The sequence below is a fragment of the Juglans regia genome, chromosome 10, assembly GCF_001411555.2.
Source record: "Juglans regia cultivar Chandler chromosome 10, Walnut 2.0, whole genome shotgun sequence".
Lineage (NCBI taxonomy): Eukaryota > Viridiplantae > Streptophyta > Magnoliopsida > Fagales > Juglandaceae > Juglans > Juglans regia.
In genome coordinates, this window is record NC_049910.1 from 27,272,371 (window position 1) to 27,298,810 (window position 26,440).

The 26,440-nt window shown below is 35.8% G+C and overlaps 3 protein-coding genes across 4 annotated transcripts; 1 reads left to right on the plus strand and 2 right to left on the minus strand.

The window, feature by feature from the left end:
- Positions 1 to 1,847: 1,847 nt before the first annotated feature.
- LOC108990815 (L10-interacting MYB domain-containing protein-like) lies at positions 1,848 to 4,284 on the minus strand. Of its 2 annotated transcripts, XM_018964909.2 has the most exons (4): positions 4,118 to 4,284; positions 3,532 to 3,608; positions 2,801 to 3,130; positions 1,848 to 2,714 (listed from the first exon to the last, which is right to left on the minus strand). In XM_018964909.2, exons 2-4 carry the CDS (start codon positions 3,532 to 3,534, stop codon positions 2,103 to 2,105), a joined length of 945 nt encoding a protein of 314 aa, XP_018820454.1. In that variant the 5' UTR covers positions 3,535 to 3,608; positions 4,118 to 4,284; the 3' UTR covers positions 1,848 to 2,102. The 2 variants fall into 2 exon arrangements, with proteins under 2 accessions (XP_018820454.1, XP_018820455.1); XM_018964910.2 differs by lacking the exon at positions 3,532 to 3,608 and having other exon boundaries at positions 4,118 to 4,283.
- Positions 4,285 to 18,829: 14,545 nt separating this feature from the next.
- LOC109012026 (thioredoxin-like 2, chloroplastic) lies at positions 18,830 to 23,053 on the plus strand. The gene is made up of 4 exons (XM_018993452.2): positions 18,830 to 19,309; positions 20,733 to 20,912; positions 22,383 to 22,547; positions 22,661 to 23,053. Exons 1-4 carry the CDS (start codon positions 19,103 to 19,105, stop codon positions 22,796 to 22,798), a joined length of 690 nt encoding a protein of 229 aa, XP_018848997.1. The 5' UTR covers positions 18,830 to 19,102; the 3' UTR covers positions 22,799 to 23,053.
- A 2,553-nt stretch (positions 23,054 to 25,606) lies between these two features.
- On the minus strand, positions 25,607 to 26,173 carry LOC109012027 (uncharacterized mitochondrial protein AtMg00310-like). The gene is made up of 2 exons (XM_018993454.2): positions 25,805 to 26,173; positions 25,607 to 25,720 (listed from the first exon to the last, which is right to left on the minus strand). The coding sequence occupies exons 1-2, from the start codon at positions 26,171 to 26,173 to the stop codon at positions 25,607 to 25,609; spliced, it is 483 nt and encodes a 160-aa protein (XP_018848999.2).
- Between the last annotated feature and the right edge of the window lie 267 nt (positions 26,174 to 26,440).

Sequence of the window (26,440 nt, forward strand, 5' to 3'; positions counted from 1 at the left end):
GGCTACTTTTGGTGGTTCACTGTGTCGCAACACGACTTCCTATGGTGGTTTTGTTCCTACCTGTAGAAGGGGAAAACAGGGCTCTAGTGGTGGTCCTCCACTTGGTTGTTGGACTTAGGAGCATGTTGGTGCGTGCACGGTACAACTCGAAGCTTCGTATGGTAGTGGCACAACACCAACTCTGTTGGATGTATGGTTGGCAATGTGAAGGCTAGACGGTGGCTTGATGTTGTGGCGTGCTTTGAGATGTTGGGAGGCAGCTGGTTGGCAAAAGGCTCATGATAGAAGTGGGAGACAGAGGTGGAGGAGAAAGATGTTGGGCTGGGGTAGGGCTTGGGTGACAAAACTCTGAGAAAAATAGAGAGACGTTTGCATTAGGTGAGAAGAAAAATAAAAACGTGGGAGAGAAGCAATAGGGAGGAGAGACACACGGGGAGAAGAAAAATAGAAAAGATAGGGAGAAGAAACCGTCGGGCAGTTGTGGGAACAAAAGGAAAAAATAAAAATTTCTCATCCCAAATTGACACCGTTCTTCAGATGGGTTGGGCTTCTTTGCGGGTTTGGTCCATATCTTGGGCCTGGATCTTATAGCCTCCTTATGCAGGTTAGTATTACTTTCTCCACTATTGAGCTCTTTAATTGCAAAAGCTGTCATTAATCTTCTTTTCCACAGAGCAGTTTTCATACTAACTTCAGCAGAGAAGCAACCTCTTCTACAAAATTTGGCAAGACTTTTGCATATCGTGGTTGGGTCCGTTTGAAGTGGCTAGGGGGTCTCATATCCATGCCAGATTGAAACCTACATGGTGTTCTCTGTATCTCAGATATCAATGTTGCATCATATCCATGATAAATGTGGACATAAACATCCCTGCCTTTGGTTCAGTTAGCGGCGCAACTGGACATACAATGAGATTTGGTTAAGTTTATGTATCAAAGCCACTGCTGTATCCACTTTCTGACTTTCAGGCTTGTGGAGGTGGGTATGGAAGATGTGTTTATGCTGCGCACGAACTTCATATGGTTCAGAAGATTGAGCGAAGTAGCATCATTTATTTATTTATTTATCGTCCTGAAAGATTTAATTCTTTTCAATACGGTGAAATGATTGGTTTCTAATCCTCAATTATTAGATCAGTTCAGAAATGTGCTTAAGGTCTCCACAGCTTTTTCTTTTTCGTCTTTTGTTTTCGGCACACAAGTTGGCGCAGACTATTGAAGGAGGCTGAACTCAAATCTCAGAGAAAATAGCTGACAGGTTAATTCATATGATGTATAGAAAGTATTTAAAATCGAGTTGCACTTCTCGTGTTTGGGGGAAATTGGAGCTTCAAAGGTTGTTGTATGGCGTTCAGTTTTCTCTTGCTTTTCTGCGAAAACATATGCACTTATCATTAATGCATTTACCAAATGTTTCTCGGCTTATAAATTTGATTGGCCTCGGAAGTATTTCTATGCTCATAAACAACCATTTCTATGTAGCCATGGTTGCTTGCCATAAAGTGCCTAGTGTGTTTGGCAATTTGGATCTGTAACATATGCCAATGGCTAGCTAATAGTACTTAACGAATCTGGAATTCAACGTAGCCATGGTTGCTTGCCACGATAGCAATCTCTGCTAACCAATCGCTAGTGAAATATGTCCGTAAGAGGCAGTTACCGCACATCGCCGCAGAGCATAGACATACGCATTTTGTTGCTTTTCGCTCATCATGTAGCGGACAAGGGTAACCGTCTCGCTTTTGCAAACACATCAAAAAAGGACTGTGTATCATGCAAGAACTATGCGAATTACTTCATAACGCCACAACACCATGGCTTCAAGTTCAAATTCTACAGCCCTAAGATTTATTTCAAGGCAAACACAATCATAAAATTACACTGGCAGCAATATTAACACATCCAATTCTATACATAAATAGGATACAGAACACTCACTGCATCATCATCTTATCCATGATCATGAAATCAATTATGAACAAAACCATGTGAGAAAATGTGAGATTAGTATTAAAAAGGAACTATTTCAACCCAAAAAATGGAAGAAATTATATGAACAACCTAGTGCGCTAGAGTATATACCATATTAGTGAAGGCGACATTTACATTTCCCCACTTAGCCAAAAGTCATGCAAACTAACTGTTGCTTTACCACGCTTGCCCTGCAACCATGCCAGCCGGATCTTTTCGCCTTTCAGAGATATGAATGTCTCCCTTAAACTGGGGTCCTCAAAGAGGTCCAACGCAGCAAAATAGAGCCGCTCCTCAATGTCCTGTATCTCATCCAGTGCCCTAATGCAATTAGTTATACTAAATCGATCGTCACTGGATGTATTCACAACTGCCCTCGACTTCAAAGAAGCAACCATTTCCGACAAGGCTTCTGCCATGGTATCATAGATCTCTTGACCCAAAAGAGAATGTGTCTCAGATGGACCTTTCCTTTTTCTCTGTGCAATATTCTTGATTACCTTTTCTGCTGACATGTTTCCTTGCACATGTATTAATGATGATGATGGATTTGTAGAACATGGGATTCCACCATCTTGACATGAAATTAGTCCTGCAGAATCCATTCCAGCAGACTTTTCCAGCTCTTCATAGTGACTGGATTGTGCATATTTCCCTTCAGCTGCTGAATCTATGAAGATTGCACATAGCTGCTCATATATGGGACAGTCCTTGACTCTGATCATTTCAGGCCTAGTCTGTGCCTAAATAATACAGTCTATCAGAAATGGACAATAAAATATCAAAACAGAAGTAGAGTCTAGAGTCCCAGAAGGATAAGAAGACGTACCCCAATGTTTTCCCACAGATCAAAACCAATGCAACAAGAATCGTCCAAAGCAAAGTCATTATTTTGATATAAAACTGACTTCAGATTATGGAAGCGTGTCCGCAGAACATCCAGGTGCTTCCTCAATTGATTGTTATTGAAATTGAGGTCTGTTTGCTCATTAAAATCCTCACGAATGATATTCCACGTTTTCTTGTCAAAAACATTGTTTGGTCTGTTCCCCAGTTGAATCTGCCTCACAACCAAGTCTGCAAATATCTTATCAAGGGATGCCGTCCACCTTGTCCTTGAACGTTCCTGCTTTGGATTATGACCAACTTCACTGTCCATCTACAGTAGAAATGAGAACATGCCAATTAGCATATAATTCAAAACTCCCTGTTGAGAAGCCAAGATTTTCAACAAAATAAATTATGAAAATTAAGTCATGGCCCAAAAATGTCTTATCCAGTTCAGAATTAAAACAAATTTTCAAATACCATTCATTATTAGATCCTCATGGAGGGAAATTGTGCACTGTATGGTCTATAACACTTTAACATAAATAAACAACGGCAGGTATTTCAGTATTTTTTTTTTTTTTTTTTTAAGTCTAGTTGCTGAGTACTACTATGTTTATGGATTTGTACCTCTTCGCGAAACACTTTCCATTCATTACAGAAAAAAAAAATAGAATATCTGTTTTCGATCATTATAAAAATAATATATAGCTAAGTTCATTTTCAACCTACCATATTTTCCTCTTATGATACGATGTCCCATTGCTGTTTCCAACTTCCTTGGAACCCTTAATTCCTCGAATATGTCCCTTGCATGAGTTCATTAAGTTTTTCTCACAAAATATTAAAAAAAATGAAAAAAAAGGGGCACAAATCGTTGGCATTTCCATCCCAAAAATTCAATTTTATTATGCATATGCGAACATTAAATTGATGACTGTTCGGACAGTGTTTGACCAGCTTCAATCTAATAAAGTTGCCCAAAGCTCGACTACACATAGCTCTCTAGATTGCGATCTTATTATACAGTACAGAAAAACCCTCACTTTGGTTTTCAGGATATTTTGAGGAAAAGGAACTGCTTTCCCTCATAAAAAAGTCTCCTCCCTTTTTCGACTGATTCTGCTTCGGAAAACCAAACAGAGCCAAGGATTAAGTATTATTCAAACCCTAAAATAGATGACAACAATCCACACACAGAGAGAGATGTAAGCATAATAATCGCTGCATGAATACGAGAAAACAAACAAGAAAGAAAAAGATTGAGAAAGATGAATGACGATAATCGGAATTAACAATGATAATGGGGATGGAGTACCTGATCAGAATTAGGTTCGGAAAATTGCGACGGCGAGAGAGCCTAATAAAACTCGTCGTCCAAACAGAAAGTAAGAAAGGTAAAATTAAATAAAATTGTTCCATATATAATTTTTTTGAGGTAGGGAGTGACGAATGTAGATTCGCTCAAAATGAAAGGAAAAGAGGGCGATACGATACCTAATCCAGTCATTTCACTTCTTTGTACCCACCGTAATGAAATCAACGTTAAACGTTAAAGCCAGGTTCGAAAAAAGAATAGGTTCGGAATCGAAAAAGGTTCGATTCATGATAATTTTAAATTGAATATTTTAATATTGATAAAAAGTATTAAAAAGTATATAAAAGAGTATATATATATATATATATATATATATATATATATAAATATGTATATAAAAGAGTATAAAATATAAATTCATTGATTAGTTTCAATAAAAACATTATATGAATATAAATAGTTTTACTAAATATGTAATTAATGTAATTAATCTCAATTATTGACTTTATTTGCCTTATATATGCAAAAGATAAAAGACCATTAAGTTATAAACACGTGACAATATAGTATTTCATCCATAACCATAATTTTAAGAGCATAGCTACATCTCCCGAGAGATGTAGCCCGAAAGTCCACCGAACAGGTAAAATATATTTTTTTATTTTTTATTTTTTTTTATTTGATGTATTTTTTTAATCATCATAAACATTTATAAAAAAATAAAAAATTCACAATATCATTAAAAAACACTTCCTTAATCATTAAGTAAAAAAAAAAAAAATTTCGAGACACATCTTCTGGTGATTTAGTATTTCTATAATTTTAATATAAAATACACATTCATCTCCTTTAGTTTTTGTTCAACTAAAACACTAAAGAACTACATATTTTATCCTTCAATTTTTCTACGATTTTTCTTGAATATATTGATAAAAGGTTAATATATGTTTAATTATATCATATTTTTGTACAAGAAATTAAAACAAAAAACTCAGTTGTTAGACAATCTAAAAATAAATACAGCTTTGAATTGTCTCAAATCTGTCTAAAATCGACTAGAATCAATCGATTGAAACAGTTCAGTAAACAATTCAAAATGCTCACTAAAATCAGTTCGGTTTCTTACCGATTCAATTTGAATCGGCTTGAATCAAATCGTTTTTTCAAGCCTTGCGTTAAAGAGAGTCTCGCGAGTTACAGTATGTTGAAGTTGCAGCAGCACCCAACTAAATTGGTAAGAGTAGAAGTGCTACATATATTTATAATTCTACTTATTTGGTGCGCTAACTGTTATTGATATGCTAAAGATTATGAAATTTGAAATTCATAATTTGAATTTCAAAAGAAAATTAATAAAATGAGTTGTGTACATAAAATTGTAAGGGCAGATTTGGAGAGTGAAATTATATGATAATTTTGTGAATAATAATAAGATAATTTATAAATAATAGTGAGATAGTTTAAGTTAAGTATTTTTTAAATTTTGAAAAATGAGAGAGATAAAGTTGAATAAAAAATATTTTAAAGTTAAAATATTGTAAGAATATAGTTTTATAACATTATTTTTGTTTGGAATTTTAAAAAGTTGTAATTGTTTTTTATTTTTTAATCTACAAATATTCTCTTAAATTTCTCAAGCCCTACCATACAAACCATCAAGAAAGCACTCCATATATACACAACATCCAAAACTCCCACTGTAATTACCTCTGCCAAATACGCATTACCTCGTCTTGATTGTAACAACACCATCCACATATTAAAAAGGATTGAATATGAATCATTTTATTGGACCTAAATGAGGTTTAATGAGCAATTTTGGATGAGCTGATAGGTTATTATTTATTGAGGTTTGTAACATGCGGATCCTAAATTAGACTATATAATAAATTTTATTTATTTATTTATATTTTAACGTATTATCAGAAACATGTTATTATTGTTACTATTATGAATTTTGTCAAATTCTATTAATGAGTTGTGTAATTTTAATTCAGGTTATTATTATTATTATTATTATAAATGTAGTTAAATGTTTTAAGCCTCCATCGGTCTCCATCTTGTCCCATAAGACCCTTCATCGAGGTGAATGTTACGCAATCCATAATCGATTCAGGTTGAAACGGCGAGGCCCATTTTATATTTACTTACAACAAGTCACCTTCTCGTCACAGCAAGCCACATCTGTAAAATTCTATCTTCAACCATCACGTAACCAAGTTATCAGCTATTTGTTAGACCTAAATAAAATTTTCTAATGCGGAATAACACTTTAGAAATGAGAATTAAAGGGTTTAATGCCAAGAAATATTACCTCCAGCCATTGATGCAATTCACTGTAAAAGTTTCAGTTTTCACTGTGTTTGGCTTTTCCAAACTCTTCTCTACTCTATTTAGATGGTGTATTACCGAAGGGAATTGAGTGAGTGAGTTTAAGGACCAAACACATGTATTTATAGCCGAAATTTCCATCAAATTTCGGGTTTACGTGTCCCACGTGATCCTATTTTCATGGGATCAATTTAAATTGAATGGAGGAGTGTTTGACCACTTAAAGGACTCTTAAGATGATAGACTCCCACTCACAAACGTCTTCATGAGAAAGAATCGGTCAACATTCTCCCACTTGGTCAACACTCCTGATCTTAAACCCATCAATAATCTTCATTTAAGCAATAAATACATGAATCATGGTGATAGGTCCTCTAATGACGAGTATTACATTCTATGTATTACTATGTATTCATTCTTTACAATTTATGTGGGAACAATTTCTTAATGAATAAACCCTATGTTTATTCTTGGTCTAATACAGATAAATTTTCTTAAAAATAAATTAGGTGCACATTAATATGAGAAAAGAACATAAAAATGATTAAGAATTTCATTAAAAATAATATTGTTCATACAATGAAAAACTACATAATGGAACCAAGTCCCATATTCACTATATGATCCTTGAATTTCAACGGTGGCATGCCCTTAGTCAAAGGATCAGCGATCATTAGTTCAGTGCTTACGTGCTCAATGACCACTTTATTTTCTTTAACACGTTCCCTTATTGTAACGCCCCGTTCCCAGAGGTCCGGAGAGTTAGCTCTTAATACTTAAAATTAACTTAAATAACACAACTATAAACTCCAGAAAAATCCCATAAAATATTAATACACTTAATCAAACTAAAAATCTAAGTTCCTCCATGGCGACAATAAAGAAATCCCCAATAACTTAAATTAGAAATTCTCCGAAAACTCGAACACATCCTCAACTCATCAAATCAAATACCCGAAAAATAAATCAGCTTACTAACTACGACTCTCAAATAAGCATTTGTACCATCAGACACTTATTCCACTACAATCATCACACGTTGCTAAACTTTATACTCTTGCTCCCCAGCTGAACCATCAAAATTATCTGAAAAATATATGGAGATAAGGGGTGAGTTATCAACAACTCAGTAAGCAGAGAACATATACCAGTGTATAAACATGAGCATTTACAGAAATCAGAATGCAGAACAAAACATTTTCATTTTCAGAGTGCGGAAGCAGAACATGATATCAAAATATCAGAGCGAAGATTTAGAAATAATTTCATTCAAAATATTCTTTGGCATAGCATAAATGATCATCATCATCATCAAAACATCATATCAGAACAGAGGCCATGTATAACCCCCGTGGTAGGGTTGTGCATCTGCGGATAGCCAAGCAAAACATAAAACACTCTGTCACCAAGGTGTGCACTCAAAACAGAGACCACTACTATAACCCGTGGCAGGGCCGTATCCACTATTATTACCCGTGGTTGGGCCGTATCCACTATTATAACCCGTGGTTGGGCCGTATCCACTATTATTACCCGTGGTTGGGCCGTATGCCACTATTATCACCCGTGGCAGGGCCGTAACTGAATAGAACAGAAACAGAATCAAATTCAGAATCAGAGAGTCATGCCAAAGGTTTTCAGAAATCACGTCTTTTCCAAACAGTGTACTGAACAAAAATCTTCGGAACAGGACAAAATCATATCACAACATAATTTATGCACAAATTTCATATTCGCTCTCATTTTCAAAGTTCAGAAACAAAATGTCAAAAATAAGCTCATGTCTACACCAGTCATGACAGAAAATACGTTATTCTTAAACAGAATCTCATGAGTAATGCAGAACAAATATCTGAGGTTGTTTTCAAATTTCTTTTCATAGCAGAACATGCACATTTTCCAAAAAGGACCTCAGTTCATTTTATTTAATGCAAAGTCTAGCATAGGAACCCCGCTTACCTGGACTTCTTAGCTTTTCAGAATTTTTCCTCAAAATGTCGAACAATTAACAATCGTCACCTATCAAATAATCAAGTAATTCCCGTAAATTTCCAATCAACCACTTATTTCGATATTTAATCCTAAATTTCTAAAATAACCTACTTAATTCCTCAAAACCTAAAATTTCATAACCTTAAAATTTATCATCTTTTTCTAAAATCGCCACTGTCCAATTGATGACTTTGACTAAAAATATTTAAAAAAATCTAACTTATTTATTAATGAAAACAACTTATAAATTTCAATACTAGATAAAATAATTATCCCAAAATATTTTAAAGTAAACCATAACTATTATTAAATAGACTAAAACATATCTAAAATGTAAAAACAACATTACTCCAAAATTATTTACTCTTAACATAAATCTTTACTTAATAACATAATAAAATTATTTTCTGTAATCATAACTAAATAATAGTGAACTAATACATAATAAAATACAAAAGCCCATTAATAAAACATGCAGTGAAGGGCATTACGGTAATTCAATTAATTCCTTGAAAAGTAACCAAAACAGAACCTACGTACAGAAACACATGCACGACGGAAACTACCAAGGGAAACCGAGGCACGCGTCGAGGGTGAGGCGCGACGGGGCTGACTGGAGGGACTGCGGTGGCGCGGCAGAAGAGCAAGAGCGAGGCGAAGTTTCTGTCGAGCAGCGCTGGGCACTAGAGAAGGAGAGGGAAAAGTGAGCGAGAGAGGGCGGAGAGAAAGGAAGGAGTAACCGAGGGAGGTACTCACCGCGAGGGACAAGGCGGAACTGAGGCGGCTCGAGGCTGACGGAAAAGTGACAACCGGCGGATTCTGTGGCTGGTCCGATAGTTTTCCCGACGTACGGTGGTGGCTAACCATGTTAGAGGTGATGCTCTGTTTTTGAGAGGAGAAACAGAGGATTTTAATTCGGTAAAAGCATGGATTGCTGATTCCCGTGGCTGTCGAAAGCGTTTTCCGAGGGTTTTTCTGGGCGTCGGTTTTACGTGGAGATGGAGGTTGGGGGAGGACGAACCGGGCAGCAGTGGTGACGAACACGTTTGGGCTTCCATGAGGGTGTCGGACGGTAACGGGGATGGCTGAAAGGTGCAGAGAAAACTGTGGAAAATCGAGAGGAGAGGGAGAGAAAAAAAAACACAGGAAGCGGCTATTCTAGGTCTTCGTCATGCACACTAGTGGTTGGCTACGGATGCAGGGTTGACGTGAACGGTTGCTGCATCGAGGGCTACGGATTGCTGTTTGCGCGGGGAGGAGTTTCTAGCGGCGGCAGTGTTGGGTAAAATCTCAGTGCTTGGGAAAAACATAATCATCTATATATATGTGAGGTGAAACCCTAGAGAGTCGAGAGAGACGTGTGTGTGCATGCATGCCGTGAACAAATGCATGTGTGTATGCATGCTGTGTGACGGAAAAATAAAATATAAGCCGTGCGAAAAATAATATAAATAAAAGAGAAGGAAACGAAAAATAAATAAATAAATAAAACAAGCGGGGAGAATAAAAAAAAAATAATAATAATAAAATAAATAAATAAACGGCATAGATCTCCAAATAAATTAAAAAAAATCACAGTCCATCTATACAAATTTTGGGTCCGGGTGTTACACTTATGGCTAAATATTTAATGTCGATGTGTTTACTCCGACTCCCACTTTTGTTGTTCTTAACCATAAAAACAGCAGCTGAATTGTCGCAATACATTCTTAATGGCCTAGAGATTGAATCCATAATTCTAAGCCCAGAAATGAAACTCTTAAGCCATACACCATGTGAAGTAGCCTCAAAACAAGAGACGAACTCGGCTTCCATAGTAGAAGTGGCAGTCAAAGTCTGTTTGGCACTCCTCCATGATATAGCTCCACCGGCCATCAAAAATATGTATCCTGATGTTGATTTGCGTGAATCAACACAGCCAGCAAAGTCAGAATCTGAGTAGCCAATTACTTCCAGATTGTCCGCTCGTCTATACATAAGCATGTATTCTTTGGTCCCTTGAAGGTACCTCATTACTTTCTTTGCAGCTCTCCAGTGGTCTAAACCTGGATTACTCTGATATCGTCCTAACATTCCCACAGCAAATGCAATGTCAGGTCTTGTACAGACCTGAGCATACATTAGGCTTCCGACAGCAGAAGCATATAGAATGTTCTTCATTTGTTCTCTTTCAAGGTCGTTCTTTGGGCATTGATTCAAATTGAACCTATCACCCTTCACAATGGGAGCTACACTTGGTGAACAATCCTTCATCCGATATCTCTCCAAAAATTTATTAATATAGGTTTCCTGAGACAGACCCAAGATGCCTCGAAATCTGTCTCTATGGATCTTAATGCCAATGACATAAGATGCCTCACCCATATCCTTCATATCAAAATTTTTAGAGAGGAATTGTTTCACTTCATGCAGCAAACCCTTATCATTGGTTGCTAGCAAAATGTCATCCACATATAAAACAAGAAAACATATTTTACTCCCACTGACCTTCTGGTATATACATTGATCCATAACGTTTTCTACAAAACCGAATGAAGAAATTACATTATGGAATTTCAAATACCATTGGCGAGATGCTTGTTTTAAACCATATATGGATTTCTTGAGCTTGCAAACCAATTGCTCACCATCACTAGAGGGAAATCCTTCAGGCTGTTTCATGTAAACCTCCTCCTCTAGATCTCCATTGAGAAATGCTGTTTTCACATCCATTTGTTGCAATTCAAAGTCAAAATGGGCTACTAATGCCAAAATAACACGCAAGGAATCTTTCTTAGATACGGGAGAGAAAGTCTACGTGTAATCGATTCCTTCTTTCTGAGTGAATCCCTTAGCAACGAGTCTTGCCTTGTATCTCTCAATGTTGCCTAATGAGTCTCTTTTGGTTTTAAAGACCCATTTACATCCAATGGCTTTTACACCATTAGGCAACTCAACAAGATTCCAGACTTCGTTACTCTTCATGGAATTCATCTCTTCCTTCATGGCATTGTACCATAATTCTGAATCTTTGCAACTCATGGCTTGTGAAAATAACTCGGGATAATTTTCGGCTCCAATGTTATAGTCAGATTCTTGCAGATACACAACATAATCACTAGGAATTGCTGATCTTCTTGCTCTAACAGATCTTCTTAATGTTGCACCATCATCTTCCTGAGAAGTAGTATGTGGTTCAACTTGTTCAAAAGTTGTTGGCAACTCTTGAACTACCTGATCTACTAGAGTGTCGTCAGCAACTTGTGGAACATCAATGATTGGTAGTTCAACACCAGTTGGTACTTGAGGAGTGTTGTAAACAATAACCAATCTATCACTTGAAGTAGAAGGTTGAGATTCTGAATGATCATTCTCAGAAACTATGTTCCTGGTTTGATCGCTCCCACTGATCAAGTCATTATCAAGAAACTTTGCATTTCTTGATTCCACAATCCTAGTACTGTGAGATGGACAATAAAATCTATAACCTTTAGACCTTTCAGCATATCCAATTAAATACCCACTAATGGTCCTTGGGTCTAGTTTCTTCTCTTGTGGATTATAAATTCTCACCTCAGACGGGCATCCCCAAACGCGCATATGTCGCAAACTCGGTTTCCAACCTTTCCATAATTCAAATGGCGTTTTAGAAACAGCCTTGGTTGGAACTCGGTTTAATATATACACTGCCGTCTTAAGTGTTTCAGCCCACAATGATTTAGGAAGATTGGAGCTGCTAAGCATACTCCGCACCATGTCCAATAATGTTCGGTTTCTTCTTTCTGCTACACCATTCTGGTCCGGTGAACCAGGCATGGTGTATTGGGCAACAATCTCATGCTCTTGAAGAAACTTTGCAAATGGCCCAGGTGCTTGTCCATTCTCAATGTATCTACCATAATATTCTCCACCTCTATCTGATCTCACGATCTTAATTTGTTTACCGCATTGTTTCTCTACTTCAGCCTTAAAGATTTTAAAGGCATCTAATGCTTCGTTCTTGTTATGAAGCATGTAGAGATACATATATCGTGAGTAATCATCTATAAAAGAGATGAAGTATTTCTGACCATATGAGTCCATGTCTGGACTACATATATCAGTATGTATGATCTCTAATATGTCTGAACTCCTATTGGCACCTTTCTTTGACTTGTTGGTCTGCTTTCCCTTTATGCAGTCCACACAAGTCTCAAAATCAGTAAAATCCAGAGTATTAAGTACCCCTTCATTTACTAATCTTTTAATCCTATCTATGGAGATATGGCCTAATCTCCGGTGCCATAATTTAGAGGAATCCTCATTAATAACACATCTTTTAGTGCCAGTGTGAACATGCATTGAATCATAAGTGGTATTGTTTTGTAAATTAATGCAGTAAAGACCATCAGACAAAGTACCATTCCCAACACAATCAGATTTATAAAATAAACTGAATGATGAATTTGAAAAATTAAAGGAATATTCAAAAGGTACTAGTCTTGAAACTGAAATCAAGTTTCTAGAAAAACTTGGAACATAAAAGGTCTTCTCCAACTTTAAAACAAAACCACTAGATAAAATTAAATAGCAAGTTCCAACAGATTCCACATGCGAGCCCATCTTGTTTCCTGATAAGATGCTTCGCTCACTTCCCACTTGCTTCCTTAGGTTTTGCAAACCCTACAAGGAATTCGAAATGTGGATTGTTGATCCAGAATCAATCCACCATGTGTTAATATTGACATTAACCATATTAGATTCATAACAAACAAGTGAGGTCGAATTACCTTTGTCTGCAAACCATTTCTAGAATTTGGCGCATTCCTTCTTCATGTGTCCCTTCTTTTTACAGAAGAAACACTTGGAATCTTTCTTAATACCACATTGGAGAGGTATTTTGCCTTTTCCCTTCAGTTTGGCTTGATATTTGCCCTTTCCATGCGTTGCCAGCATTGCACTTTCACCCTGTTCCATCATCAGTCTCCCTTCCTCTTGAACACACATGGTCATGAGTTCATTAATTGACCATTTATCCTTATGTGTGTTGTAAGAGATTTTGAATGATCCATATTGATGCGAGAGTGTGTTCAGGATGTAGTGCACTAGGAAGGACTCCGACATTTCAACCTCGAATTTCTTCAATTGAGCCACATTGTCCCTCATTTGCATGATGTGCTCACGCACACCTTTCACACTGGTGAGTCTTAGGGATGAGAACTTCATAATTAGGGTGCTTGCTAGAGCCTTGTCTGAAGTGACAAATTGTTCATCAATGGCTTTTAGCAAGTCTCGGACCTTTTCATGCTGATCGACAGAACCACGAATACCAGCTGATATTCTAGTCTTAATGAACATCATGCTTAGGCGATTAGATCGCTCCCATCGCTCATAAAGTGCGATGTCTGCTGCATTACTGGTATCAGTTACAGCTGGTGGTTCGTCTTTCCTAATAGCATAATCTATGTCCATCCACCCTAAATGAAGAAGAATTCTCTCTTCCAGACCTTATAGTTATCTCCCTTAAGTTCAGGGATATCATAACGAATATCAGAGAAATTTGTAGGTTGTGAAACTGCATATAGATTACATGTTTATGTTAAAATTGAGGCATAAATAAATATTCATGTTTTACCAATGTAAATCATGCCTAAAAATTGAATCTAATGACATAAAATTGCCTGTGGGCTAAATTTTAATACCAGTAGATCCAATTAATCTATATGATAGAATTTTATCAATATAATTACTTAATTCATAATTCTAAAGGGTATATTATGAATTTGATATGTATTCTATCGTAGACTTTTATGATAAAACTATCAAATTATTTATTTCATTCATAATTCCTGTGGGTAATTTATGAATAACTTGATATTTTATCCTAATTAATAATATAAATATAATAAAAATTCCTGTGGGATAAAATTTATTATATTTATGTATAATTAATTACAATTAATGTCTAATATTATTTATGTGATCCTAATCAATCATTATAATTTTACTTAATTAAAGATGCTGTGGCTATTCTCTAATTAACATAAAACTATATGGAGCACTAGACATTTAAATTGCATAAGACTAGCTTAATATTATGAATTAAATAATTTTAACTAATACTCACATGTTATAACTATGCACAAAAGATTCATAATATATAAGCATAAATATTGCACAATCTAGATTATAATATTATGCATAACATTTAATCTCATGCTCTAAACTATATACTCATCAAAAATTGCATGTAAAAAGTAAAAAAAAAAAATAATCAATTCATGCAAACTAAATATGAGCATAATAAACAAATATCCTCATTGCATATAATAAAAAATTATAAGCACAATGGTCCTTAGACCAAAAAAACCCACTATTCAAGCCATTTAAAAAAGGGAAATTTTTTTTTTTTTTTTTTTCTGCACCAAGTAAACGACAGGTCGTTTTTTCAAGAAAGAAAAAACGACGTGTCGTTTTGCCCATTTCTTAAAACACAGACAGCCTCTAAACGAAACTCAAAACGACATGTCGTTTACCTTCAGACTTGATAAACGACTACCGAATAAAACGACATGTCGTTTTCATCAATTGAAAAACGACGTGTCGTTTTTGTCATTACACTTGAACGGTCTCCGAAGTAAAACGACATGTCGTTTTCATTAAATTGAAAACGACGTGTCGTTTAGTGGTATACGGGAATAAGAATCCTTATGCTAAACGACATGTCGTTTTCATCAAAGTTGAAAACGACCTGTCGTTTAACAGAACCGAATGAACCAAAAGCTACTGAAAACGACATGTCGTTTTCAACAAGCCTGAAAACGACATGTCGTTCGCGTTGTCTTCAACCTCCAGACGCAGCGCGAATTTCGCTTTTTACAGTGTTTTTTCATGTCAAAAATCATGTTTTTAATCACATAAAGCTTAGAAAAAATATTTCTTTATGATTTCTAAACTTCTTTCAAATAAAAAACGTCCAAAAATCAAAACCCAAAAAAAAATTTTCAATTCACGGCCAAAAACAGAGGAACTCGGGTTTTTGATTTTAAACATCAAGACAGAGGATTTTAATGCTCTGATACCAACTGTTAGACTTAAATAAAATTCTCTAATGCGGAATAACACTTTAGAAATGAGAATTAAAGGGTTTAATGCCAAGAAATATTACCTCCAGCCATTGATGCAATTCACTGTAAAAGTTTCGGTTTTCACTGTGTTTGGCTCTTCCAAACTCTTCTCTACTCTATTTAGATGGTGTATTATCGAAGGGAATTGAGTGAGTGAGTTTGGGGACCAAACACATGTATTTATAGCCGAAATTCCCATCAAATTTCGGGTTTACGTGTCCCACGTGATCCTATTTTCATGGGATCAATTTAAATTGAATGGAGGAGTGTTTGACCACTTAAAGGACTCTTAAGATGATAGACTCCCACTCACAAACGTCTTCATGAGAAAGAATCGGTCAACACTATTCCCATCATTAATCACCCCCAGGTAGCAAGCAAAAGCCTATCTTTTCAAGCCGATGTCACGAGCCATCGGAAACTACCGAAAGAGAGCCCCAACTTGTGAACTCGAGGCCATCAGAAACCATTGAAAGAGAACCACTAAGCAAGCCTCTCCCATGTCCTCTGTTTTAGCCACCCGAAAATAGAGCAACCTCAACCTAGCCATTGAACTTGCACTGCCAACCACGAAAGCTCCATTGCCTTGCCAAAGGAACCCAAAACAAGCTATAGACTTAAGGGGTTGTGATCATAGACCAAACTGTATACCTTTTGGATTTACACCCACTCTATGGTGATGGTTAATGAAGTGTCAAGTGACATAACCATATGATTTAGTCAAACGCTTGTGCCCATTGCGAATGATTGTGCATTTTGTCAACCAGTACTTTATGGTATATAAATAGAGACCATTTGGGTACAATTAGAGTGCTTGCATTCTTCAATCCATCATCAACCTATGAGACAAACACCTTAACGGGATTGTCACCATTTTACGAAAACACCAACACCTATTTTCATTCTTCATTTTCTAACAATGATATCAGAGCCACTTCAAGAGGCAAGTGCTTGTTTTAACAACTACACTTGCGTAATAAACCTTTTACAAAGACTTTTGAACCCCAACTCAGGATTTTTTTTTTAATGGCAGGGGGGGGGGGGAGGGTTGAATATACTGGTAATCTATAAAATTTGGAAAATTTTCACTCAAAGGCAGAAAGGAACAGAAAATGTTGAAGAAAGTTTTCTAGTTGGTCCCTGGATATCTTCATCTCCATCGAGGTTCAAAGTGTTGGGTCATATCATGTATTGCATCGTTGTCGTCCAGTACACTGGAGGAGGGAGAAACTTGGAGTTTTTTTTTTTTTTTTTGTTGGAATTGGCCTCAAGTGCGTGCAAGGCAGAAGACAACATTGCCATTTTGACCAACGGTCTGAAGAATCCAAATTTTTCTGTGCTAAGCGACATTGTCGTTTAGTCTATTGAGGAGAACCAAACTGAAGTTTTCGTTTTTTGCGCATCTGTGGATTCTACTCCAACAACAAATGGTGTCATTCCAAACAAAGCCGAACATGATGCCATCCAAGAATCGAGCCAACCTATGTACTGAAGCCAATGCTGAGATGTGAGTGGAGACGAGTGCAGAGTTGCTTATTACGCCGTTTATTGAGCCAAAAACAAGTTTGTTGCACCTGAACATAGTCTAGACCATTTGACTTGATTTTCTAATCTGGTTCGGACCAATTTGGGTGCCTTTAGCAGTTCAGAGTCATTTTAAGCTCATCTTGGTCCGTTCAAGAGCTGTTATGCTCCTGGTTCTGTTATGCCATTCAAGTCTCAACAAAATGACATTGTAGAAAGGTGAAATAGAACTCAATTAGGTATGACATGATCAATGATGGTAGAAAAGATCATGTAGTTCCTTAAATGTCAGAGATTTTTCTTGAGCTTGAATTGGCGCAGCAATCTCTCAAAAATCTGAACCCAGACCAACCCAGACCGTTGAGGATGTAAAGGGTAAGATCATCATCAGGAATTTGATGATCAATGAGAGCAATTTTATCGGCAAGAGACTTGACATCGTGCAGGTAATCGGGTATTGTTTGATTTCCCCGTTTAATCAAACTGAGTTCCTCCTTGAGTTACATTGCTCTGGTGTGAGATTTGCTGGCATACATGGTGTTGAGTTTTTCCATGCTTCTTGAGAGCTTTTTGCAATGGAGATGAAGTGGGTGATGGTGGTGATTGTAGAGGCCAAGATGACACTGATGATTAGTTTGTCCTGCCTTACCCAGTCAGTTTTTTGAAGAGAGGATGCAGAGGTGCCAGTATGGTTAGGGCAAGGGTTATCTCCGGTGTCATAGTCTAGGAGATTATATCCAATTAGAAGGGCTTCAAACTGGACACCCGATTGAGGAACGTTGAGGGGGGGCAATAAAATTATGTTTTTTAGTTATAAGAAAATAATTACTTCCATGAATGGGTTATTGGAGCATATACGAAATCACAAGTGCTTGATCACAAATATCGGACCAGTATTTGAATACGAGTTATGAGTTGTATTTTAGATTTAGGGATAATTTATTTATTTTTTAAATGAGTTCAAATTATTTAAATTTAATAAAATAGATTATTTATATATTATCTTATAATTTTATTTACAAAATCCGACCAACAATTTTGAGTTTTTGAGTTTTCTAGTAAATAAACAAAATTGATTAAAACACAACTACAAAAAATAAAAATAAAACACATAAAAAATATTTAAACGAAAAGGGGAAAAACAACCTAACTAAGGTCTCGTTCGGTTATATATATGTGATGATATAAGACAAGATAAAAATTTTAAATAAAATATTCTTAAAATATAATTTTAACAGAAAAGATGAGTTTGATAGATAAAGTTATTTTTAGATAGATAGATAAAAGTATTTGAAAATAGTTTAGAATATAATTTTAGCAGAAAAGATGGGTTTGACAGATAAAGTTATTTTTAGATAGATAGATAAAAGTATTTGAAAATAGTTTTGATAAGTTTGAAAAGTAATGTTGCATAGCATCCGGGAAATTGCATGATTTGCGTACTTTTAAAAAAAAAATGTGGAGTTTATAATTAAAATTTTTTTTTTTTATGTAAATTTCATATTTATTTATTAAAAATTTACTGTTAACTATTAGATTAATTACTACGTTTTAAAACGACAAACTCAATAACTGATTTAAAAGTAAGACGAGGATGCGTTATTTTCCTTCCCATCGTTTAATGCATAAAAAAAAAAAAAAAAAAATCTAAAATTTCTCAAAATAAGTCGGCACCAAAATAGAACAGTATCCGATTGGGTAACCGGCCAACCGCTACAAAACGAGCAAGTAGACCTGTATAGTGTATACCAACACAAAAAATAAAGAAATCCAAACATATATTAATAATTCTGAAAAACTTTCCCCCGTTACGATCTCTCTGGTTTACATTCACTCCACACACGCGCGCCCGAGGCCACGAGATACTCTGTATACACGCATCGAGCAAAACAAGCAGAGACCGGCGGCATTCATCATGGCTTTTTGTGTGTGCTCCTTGGAACTCATGGCGTAGCCCAAATCCATTAAATTTCTAGGATTTTTTTGTCTTGAAGCTCTTATACATCTATCTATCTGTCTGTCTGTCTGTCTGTCTATCTATCTATCTCTTTTAATGGCTGATGTTGTTCGATTATCATTCCATTCACTTCGTTTCTCTTCCTCTCTGCTCAACTCCTTCGCGTCCTCCTTGAATAGTCTCCGACCAGGTCTCCTATCCATTCAGAAAACAGATAAGAGGGTTTATCCTCTTTTGTATTCCTCTGCTGGCGATTTGACGCGCTTTGATTTCAGACCCAGAAAGCAGCCGGTCTCTTTCAAGGTGAACAATTTCCTTTTCGTCTATTTGTCTTTCTTCTTTTAACAACTACTGTGGTTTTTTTTTCCTGGAAATTGATTGAATTTAAAAGCAATTGTTATACTCTCCGATGTTGGGTCGAAATTGTTGTTTAATTGGAGCTTTTTTTGAAGTAATTGGGTAATTATAGGAAAAAGTTTTGTTTTGTTCACATTAAAGTAGAATTCAATGTATTAAGCAGAAAAGTAGAATTAAGCAAGCCCAAGTATTCAATTTGTTTGATGACAATGTTATGTTGCAAAGGAGTTCCATCTGTGGTCCCTGTTTAAAATCTAGATTTTACCCACTAAACAAAAAGTTGAATTTTGGGTGTTTTTAAGGTGTATATCTGCATGTTTATATATATATATATGTTTGTTTCGTGCCTGCTCATTCTTAAAGATGGTTTCTTGGGTTTCGATGAATTTCTTCTAATTTGCTTAACCTCTTTAAACCGTGATAATAGAACTTGGTTTGATGACTTGTAAAAAAGAAAAATTATAAATGGATTCTTCTGTTCAGTTCTTGTTTTTCGCTCCTCATGCATCATATGGATGTCTGGTATGACCTATAAAAAATTGGCTCTTACATAGATGCCCTATTAGCTTTTTCTTCCTTCAATTGACCTTATGACATTAAAGTTTAGACTCAGAAATCCTTTGGACTCAGGATTCCGTTGATAGTAAAAATGTGAACCTGCTTGCAAGAAACAGCACAGTCCCATATGAAACCACTTTTATTTTTTATTTTTATTTTTTCCATTGTGATTTCTGTAGTGTCAATTCTTTTTTTTGTTTATATCTCCATTTATAACAAAATTGTCATGGGTTTTAGAGTCATTACCCTCCAAAGTCACATTATGATGATCCTCCAGCCAAACAATTTCCATTTGCACTAGCCCACATCTATCTTTAAAATGCCTTGTACATATTGCATGGAAGTGCTTTGCAAACCTAAGATGCAGGCTTTCTTACTGTCCTTCTGTAGGACTTGTGAGCAACAGCTTGGCAAAAGCTGGCCAACGCATGTGTGGAGTCAATCACTGATTGCAACTTGAATTCTATATTACGTATAGTCTTTCAAAAGCTCAGCAGAAGTTAAGTATAAATGGTATTTCATGGACCTTACATGCAAGTTCTTTGATATGCTATTGAAGGAAAACTTCGATTTCCATTCCCCTTTAAAAAAGCCTTTTCGTTCTTCATTATAGGTTACTCTAAGTACTAGATCCTTAGGCATATCCTATTTACTCAAGCCGACTGGGATATTATTAGGTGCAGAAAAAAATTCACGATCGTCTTAGTATTGTTTTGAAGCTTATACATGTTAGTTATCCTATGGATAGAACTCTTTACTGAATGTTGTTTTTAATGGTTGCTAATTTTAGTTTTGTATACTTTAACTGCAGGTTCATGCAACTGTGGCTGAAACTGACCAACCGAAATGGTGGGAGAAGAATGCGCCAAATATGGTTGACATTCATTCCACACAAGAATTTTTGAGTGCTCTAAGTCAGGCGGGAGATAGATTAGTTATTGTAGAATTTTATGGTACCTGGTGTGCTTCTTGCCGGGCACTATTCCCGAAGGTAGCTCCCATCTTTAGTTTACTATAAGTTGCTTACTCAGCCAATTATTTTGTCATCAAACCTTCAATATCAACAAAATATGCTTTTACTAACATTATTGGGATCCTGATTCCAAAAACTCTTAAATAATTCCAGAGAATATGATGCTGTAAACTTTGAAGTGTTAATATCTAATCGAGATTTTGAGTAAAATCTCATGTATATTAAGACTGAGGTCATTATAAGTAGATCTTACTTGTATCTGAATATGTGTTGATCAATCTTGGATCAACGCATTCAATTTTTCAATTCTATGCCTTGTATCAAATTCAACTGGAGATGAAACTGGCACTGAGACTTTTTTTTAAATCATTCTGCTGTGAGGTTGCCTTGTTGGAAACCAGCACTTGTGTTAGTTATTTCTCAAGTCCTGAAGGACCAACCCCTAGTTATCACCTTGTATGGTCTACACTAATACTAAATCCAGCATATAATGGAAATCTTTGCATGCTAGGGGTTGGGTTGTTGGTGAACTACCAGCTATCAGGATTGTAATAAATTTCTATATTCTGAAAGTATTCTTTCGAATATTTTACTGCATTGATAATGGCATGAGGTACCAGATTTATCAGATTAGTCCAAACTGGTTACACACTGCTTATATGCAATTTCACCCTTGGTTGTCTGAACTAACATTTAGAGTCTATTAGTATGAAAGACTCATGGTTGTGCCCTGTGGTAAAACTTGTTCTTTTCTCCTTTTTAGTATGATTCCATGCTCCAGAATGGAAAGGAATCATCAATTCTAATTTGTATTTGAATCTCCATGGGAATTGGTGGTTTTCAAATGTTTTGTCTTTGGTGTGTTGGTCTCCTTGAAAGAATTTGTAAATTCAATCTGAATCGGTTCCAAGTGAGTGACTATTGTTTTTTACTACCTTATTAAGTAACTTCTGTGAACTTGGTATATCCAACATTAACATTTGGGACACCCAAATGCCCTCATTCCTTCGTGGAAAAATGCTGTGGGAGACACTTTTCTCTGTGATAAAGCAGCTTTGAGGCATAGTTAGATACAGCCCACGTACATGGGTTATGCCTAGAATGTTTGTAGATGCCCTTTCCACTTTGAGAGGTTTAAAAGGCAATACACAAATTGCAGTCATGTGGAAGGCGGCTCCTATTTGCCTACATTTGGTGGAAAAGAAACAATAGAACTAATAAAATCTACATTTGCTTATCAGAAAAAGATATAAACCTTTGAAAGCTTACTGAAGATGGGATGATGTATTCCCCCTGGTACGTGGGAAGCTTTGAATGAAAAAAAATATTTCATAGTTATTTTCGTTACTACATGAGATTGAAACTTGAGACAAATCTGAACAATTAAATAATTAGCTATTTCTTAGTTCTCATGCCGTTTCTGGAAATAATTTTGGGGATTCGAGATGTTTTTTATGTTCTGATTTTGTTTTACAATGGGTCTGCCAGCTCCGCAGAACAGCTGAAGAACTCCCGGAAATTGTATTTCTGAAAGTCAATTTTGATGAGAATAAGCCAATGTGCAAAAGTTTGAATGTGAAGGTGCTTCCTTATTTCCACTTCTATCGTGGAGCAGACGGACAATTGGAATCCTTTTCTTGTTCACTTGCAAAGGTAAGTTGATAATCGATTATCTTATTCTATAGATTATTGAGAAACTTTTGAATCAGTTCCCACATATTTGATATAGTAAATTATATGCCTCATTTTCGTAAATGTATTTGCAGTTTCAGAAGATAAGGGATGCTATTATAACACACAACACAGATCGTTGCAGCATTGGCCCCCCAAAGGGAGTTGGAGATCTTAAACTAGAACTCTCCTTGGCTCCAAAGAACAGAGCGGCAGAATCTACATCAGCTTAGAGCTTCCTCCATTCATGCACTTCAGTAAAAATGTCCAATTTCAATATTTCATTAATGATCAATCTCATATTTTGTTTAATCAAACCCAAAAAAAAAAAAAAACCAATATTCTGTATATTGGCATTTCATCTGTGAAAGAATACTATGTAGAAGTTGCAATCCTACCACATTCTTTGCCATCCATGAACTGGCAGTTATGCATCTACTTCAAAAGTCAAAACTTAAGTGAAAATGAAATTCCAGTTTTTTAATTTATGGAAATTGATACTCTTTCTCTTGCATGTTTTCCACGCTTGATCACGGACTGATCGAGTTACCATCACTAGTAAACTATTGGCAGCAATTTTGATGTTAAATGCTTCCCTCTGCAAAAGCCAAGAGGTCAATTCTAAGTTCGAAAATTGGGTTGATATACTCAAGACTTTGATCCGAATTTCCAGGAAAAAGCTAATAAGCGTATAAGCTTTCTTTTGGAGCATTCAGAAAGAGTCATCTCGTGGACACATTTGCAATTCCTCCCTCATGACAATGACGCTCTCGTGATACAAACTCATGATTTCTTGCTCTAATATTACTTGTTGGACCATAAGACTCAATCCATTTAAAACCGAGAGGCCTATTTTTACAGCAATATTAGGGACGACGCACCTCAACAATCCCTCCCAGCTTACAATGATGCTCATGCAGCTTGAACTCATGACATATGACTTTGATACCACAGCGTGTTGGATTGTGAGATGTTGAATGTCACTTAAAACCAAATTGGTGTCATGAAAAACAATCAATTTATTTTATTTTATTTTATTGCATTCGATATTGCATCTCGTAGCCTGGTTTAGAAGAGTCGTCTGGAGTGGTATTGTGAACACATGATTGGAATATAGCTGTATGTACTGTTGCATGGGACTCTTGCATTGGTTGTTGAGGGATAGTGTAGGTACTAGGTTGGATCATAGAATGTGAAGCCTAAAAATTGAATGGAGTGGATGTGTAGCCTTAACACACTTAGAGACGTGTAATGATCACAACGGAATATGATTCTCTGTATTTCACTTGAAATGAATAGTATTCATTTGGTGTAAATTATGGGATGTTTTAGGTTGTGTTTGGGTAGTCACAAAACTATACTTTTCATTACTTTTGATTACTATTCACTACCATTCAATATTTTATCATTACTTTTTCATTACTTTTTTACTACTATTTTATAGATCATCTAAGATCACCTTACTATCCAAATGTACCCTTAATCATTTGACAAATGAAATGACCAAACGAACTCATGTTTACATTGAATAGCTACTACTCTATTTTCAAAGCATGTGTATATAAATGTTAAAAGAAAAACGTATACCTTCATTCCTTTTTTTTTTTGAAACTTCAAACTTCATTTCAAATAACATCACTATGGCCTTCAGCCATTACATTGTTAAGGACAGGAACATACACTACATTACTATGGCCTACATCATTTACAGTAGATTGTGCTCCAACTATTACATTTGAACAAAAACCTGATCTATGTCTGTCAGCCATAACTTGAACACTTATACTTGGGTTGATAAAATCAATATCAATAACCTCACAACTTTGGTAAAGTGCTTGTTGTGCTAGCTGATGAGCCACCTAGTTTGCAATCTTCTTTACATGTATTATCTCCCATCTTATATCTGCAAAGATTGAATGAACATCCTGCACAAGGCATTGAAGCATACCATTCTCCTGAAGATGTTGTTTTACTACATTTACAACTTGAAGTGAATCTCCTTCAAAAACTACTTTATGCAAATTGAGCTCTTTACATAGCTTTACAGCTGATATTAAACCTCTAGCTTTTGTCATAGTAGCTTGTGAGCAGAATTGTAATGGTTGCATGCACGAAGCCAATAAATCCCCTTCAGAGTCTCTAACTACAATCTCAACTCCAATTCTATGATCTCTTTCTCTTACTGTTACATCTCAATTTATCTTAATCCAATCTGTCTCAGGAGGATGTCAATGAGTCTTGCCTATTTGATCCAATCTGCCATGATTTCTCGAGTTGAGTTGTTTATGTTGCATCTATTGGAAATGAGTGTATGTTTGTGTTGCTCTCTTCATCAAAATGGAAGGGGCTAGAAAACTGTCTTCAAATAGCATCTTGTTTCTTCTTGTCCACAACATTCTAGCAATTTCTGCAAACAAACAGATTTCAATTTTACCTATTCTCTGAAGCATATGCATAAAAGTATCTCCAAACTCTTCCCGAGTGATTGCAACTTTTTGTAATTTTTTGCTTCCTAACATCCATGCATCCTATGCAGATGAACAAGTCCACAGAACATGACTTGGAGTTTCTTCTACTTGTTGACAGATTGGACATAAAGGTTCCTTTACAATCTTCCTCTTGTATAGATTTTGCTTAGTGGATAAAACATCATTACAAGCACGCCAAATAAATACTTTGACAGCATTTGTAGTTTGCATTTGCCATATGTGCTTTCATAATGCTCTATGCACCCCTGCTGTTGAAGTTTCCCATTTTTTCTGATCTTGCCTCTGCTTGCATAGTTGATAGGCACTCTTGACTGTAAAACAACCATTATTTGTATACTTCCATACTATATTGTCCCTTAAATTAGTGGTCTGTGCTATAGGTATCCTTACAATCTGTTGCCTATCTTCTTCTTATAAAATATCTTTAAGCAACTGCATGTTCCACCACCTAGTATTAGGATCAATGAGCTCAGCTACCTTGGTATTTGATGACAGTGTCTTCACATGAGACATTATTTTGCTAGATTAATTAGTTGGAATCCACTTATCTTGTCATATCTTAACCTCTTCCCCATTGGCAATTCTCCAAATCATACCCTCTTTAACAGTATTGATTGCTGAGCTAATACTTTTCAATGTATAAGAAGGTCTGAATCCATCTTTGGCCTACAAAATAGAGCTGTTTGGAAAGTAAACAGCCTTGAGAATTTTAGCTGCTAAGGCTGTGGGCTAATTGAGAATCCTCCAAACCTGTTTGGCCAGTAAAGCAGCATTGAAAGCCATCAAATCTCTGAAACCAAGTCCCCCAACTGTTTTATTTTTACTCAAACTTTCCCACTCTTTCCAATGAATCTTTGCAACTTTGTCTTGAGTGCCCCACCAGAAGTTCCAAATCAAAGAATTCAACTTATCACATAAAGTTTTTGGAAGTAGAAACACATTCATATTGTATGTAGGAATAACCTGGACAACAACCTTGATTAGGATTTCTTTACCAGCTTGTAAGAGAAACTTAACCTTCCAATTCTCAAATTTTTTACTCACTTTTTCAATTATTCCTTGAAAAGCTGTGACTTTTGATCTTCCAATAACTGATGGCAATCTCAAATATTTCTCCATATTTGATGAGGCTCTTAAACAAGCAACTTGCAAAATATAATTCTTTGTTTCTTGCTTTGTGTTGTTGCTGAAGTAGAAGGAAGTCTTGTTTCTGTTGAGTCTTTGTCCTGAGGCTTGCTCTTAGCTATATAATATCTGAGTTAAATTGACCCACTCGTGTATATTAGCTCGACAAAATAACATACTATCATCAGCAAAAAAACAAGTGGCTCAGGTTCATCTGACATCTGGCAATTGGATATACCCTTTCTGTTCTGCTTCCTTTAA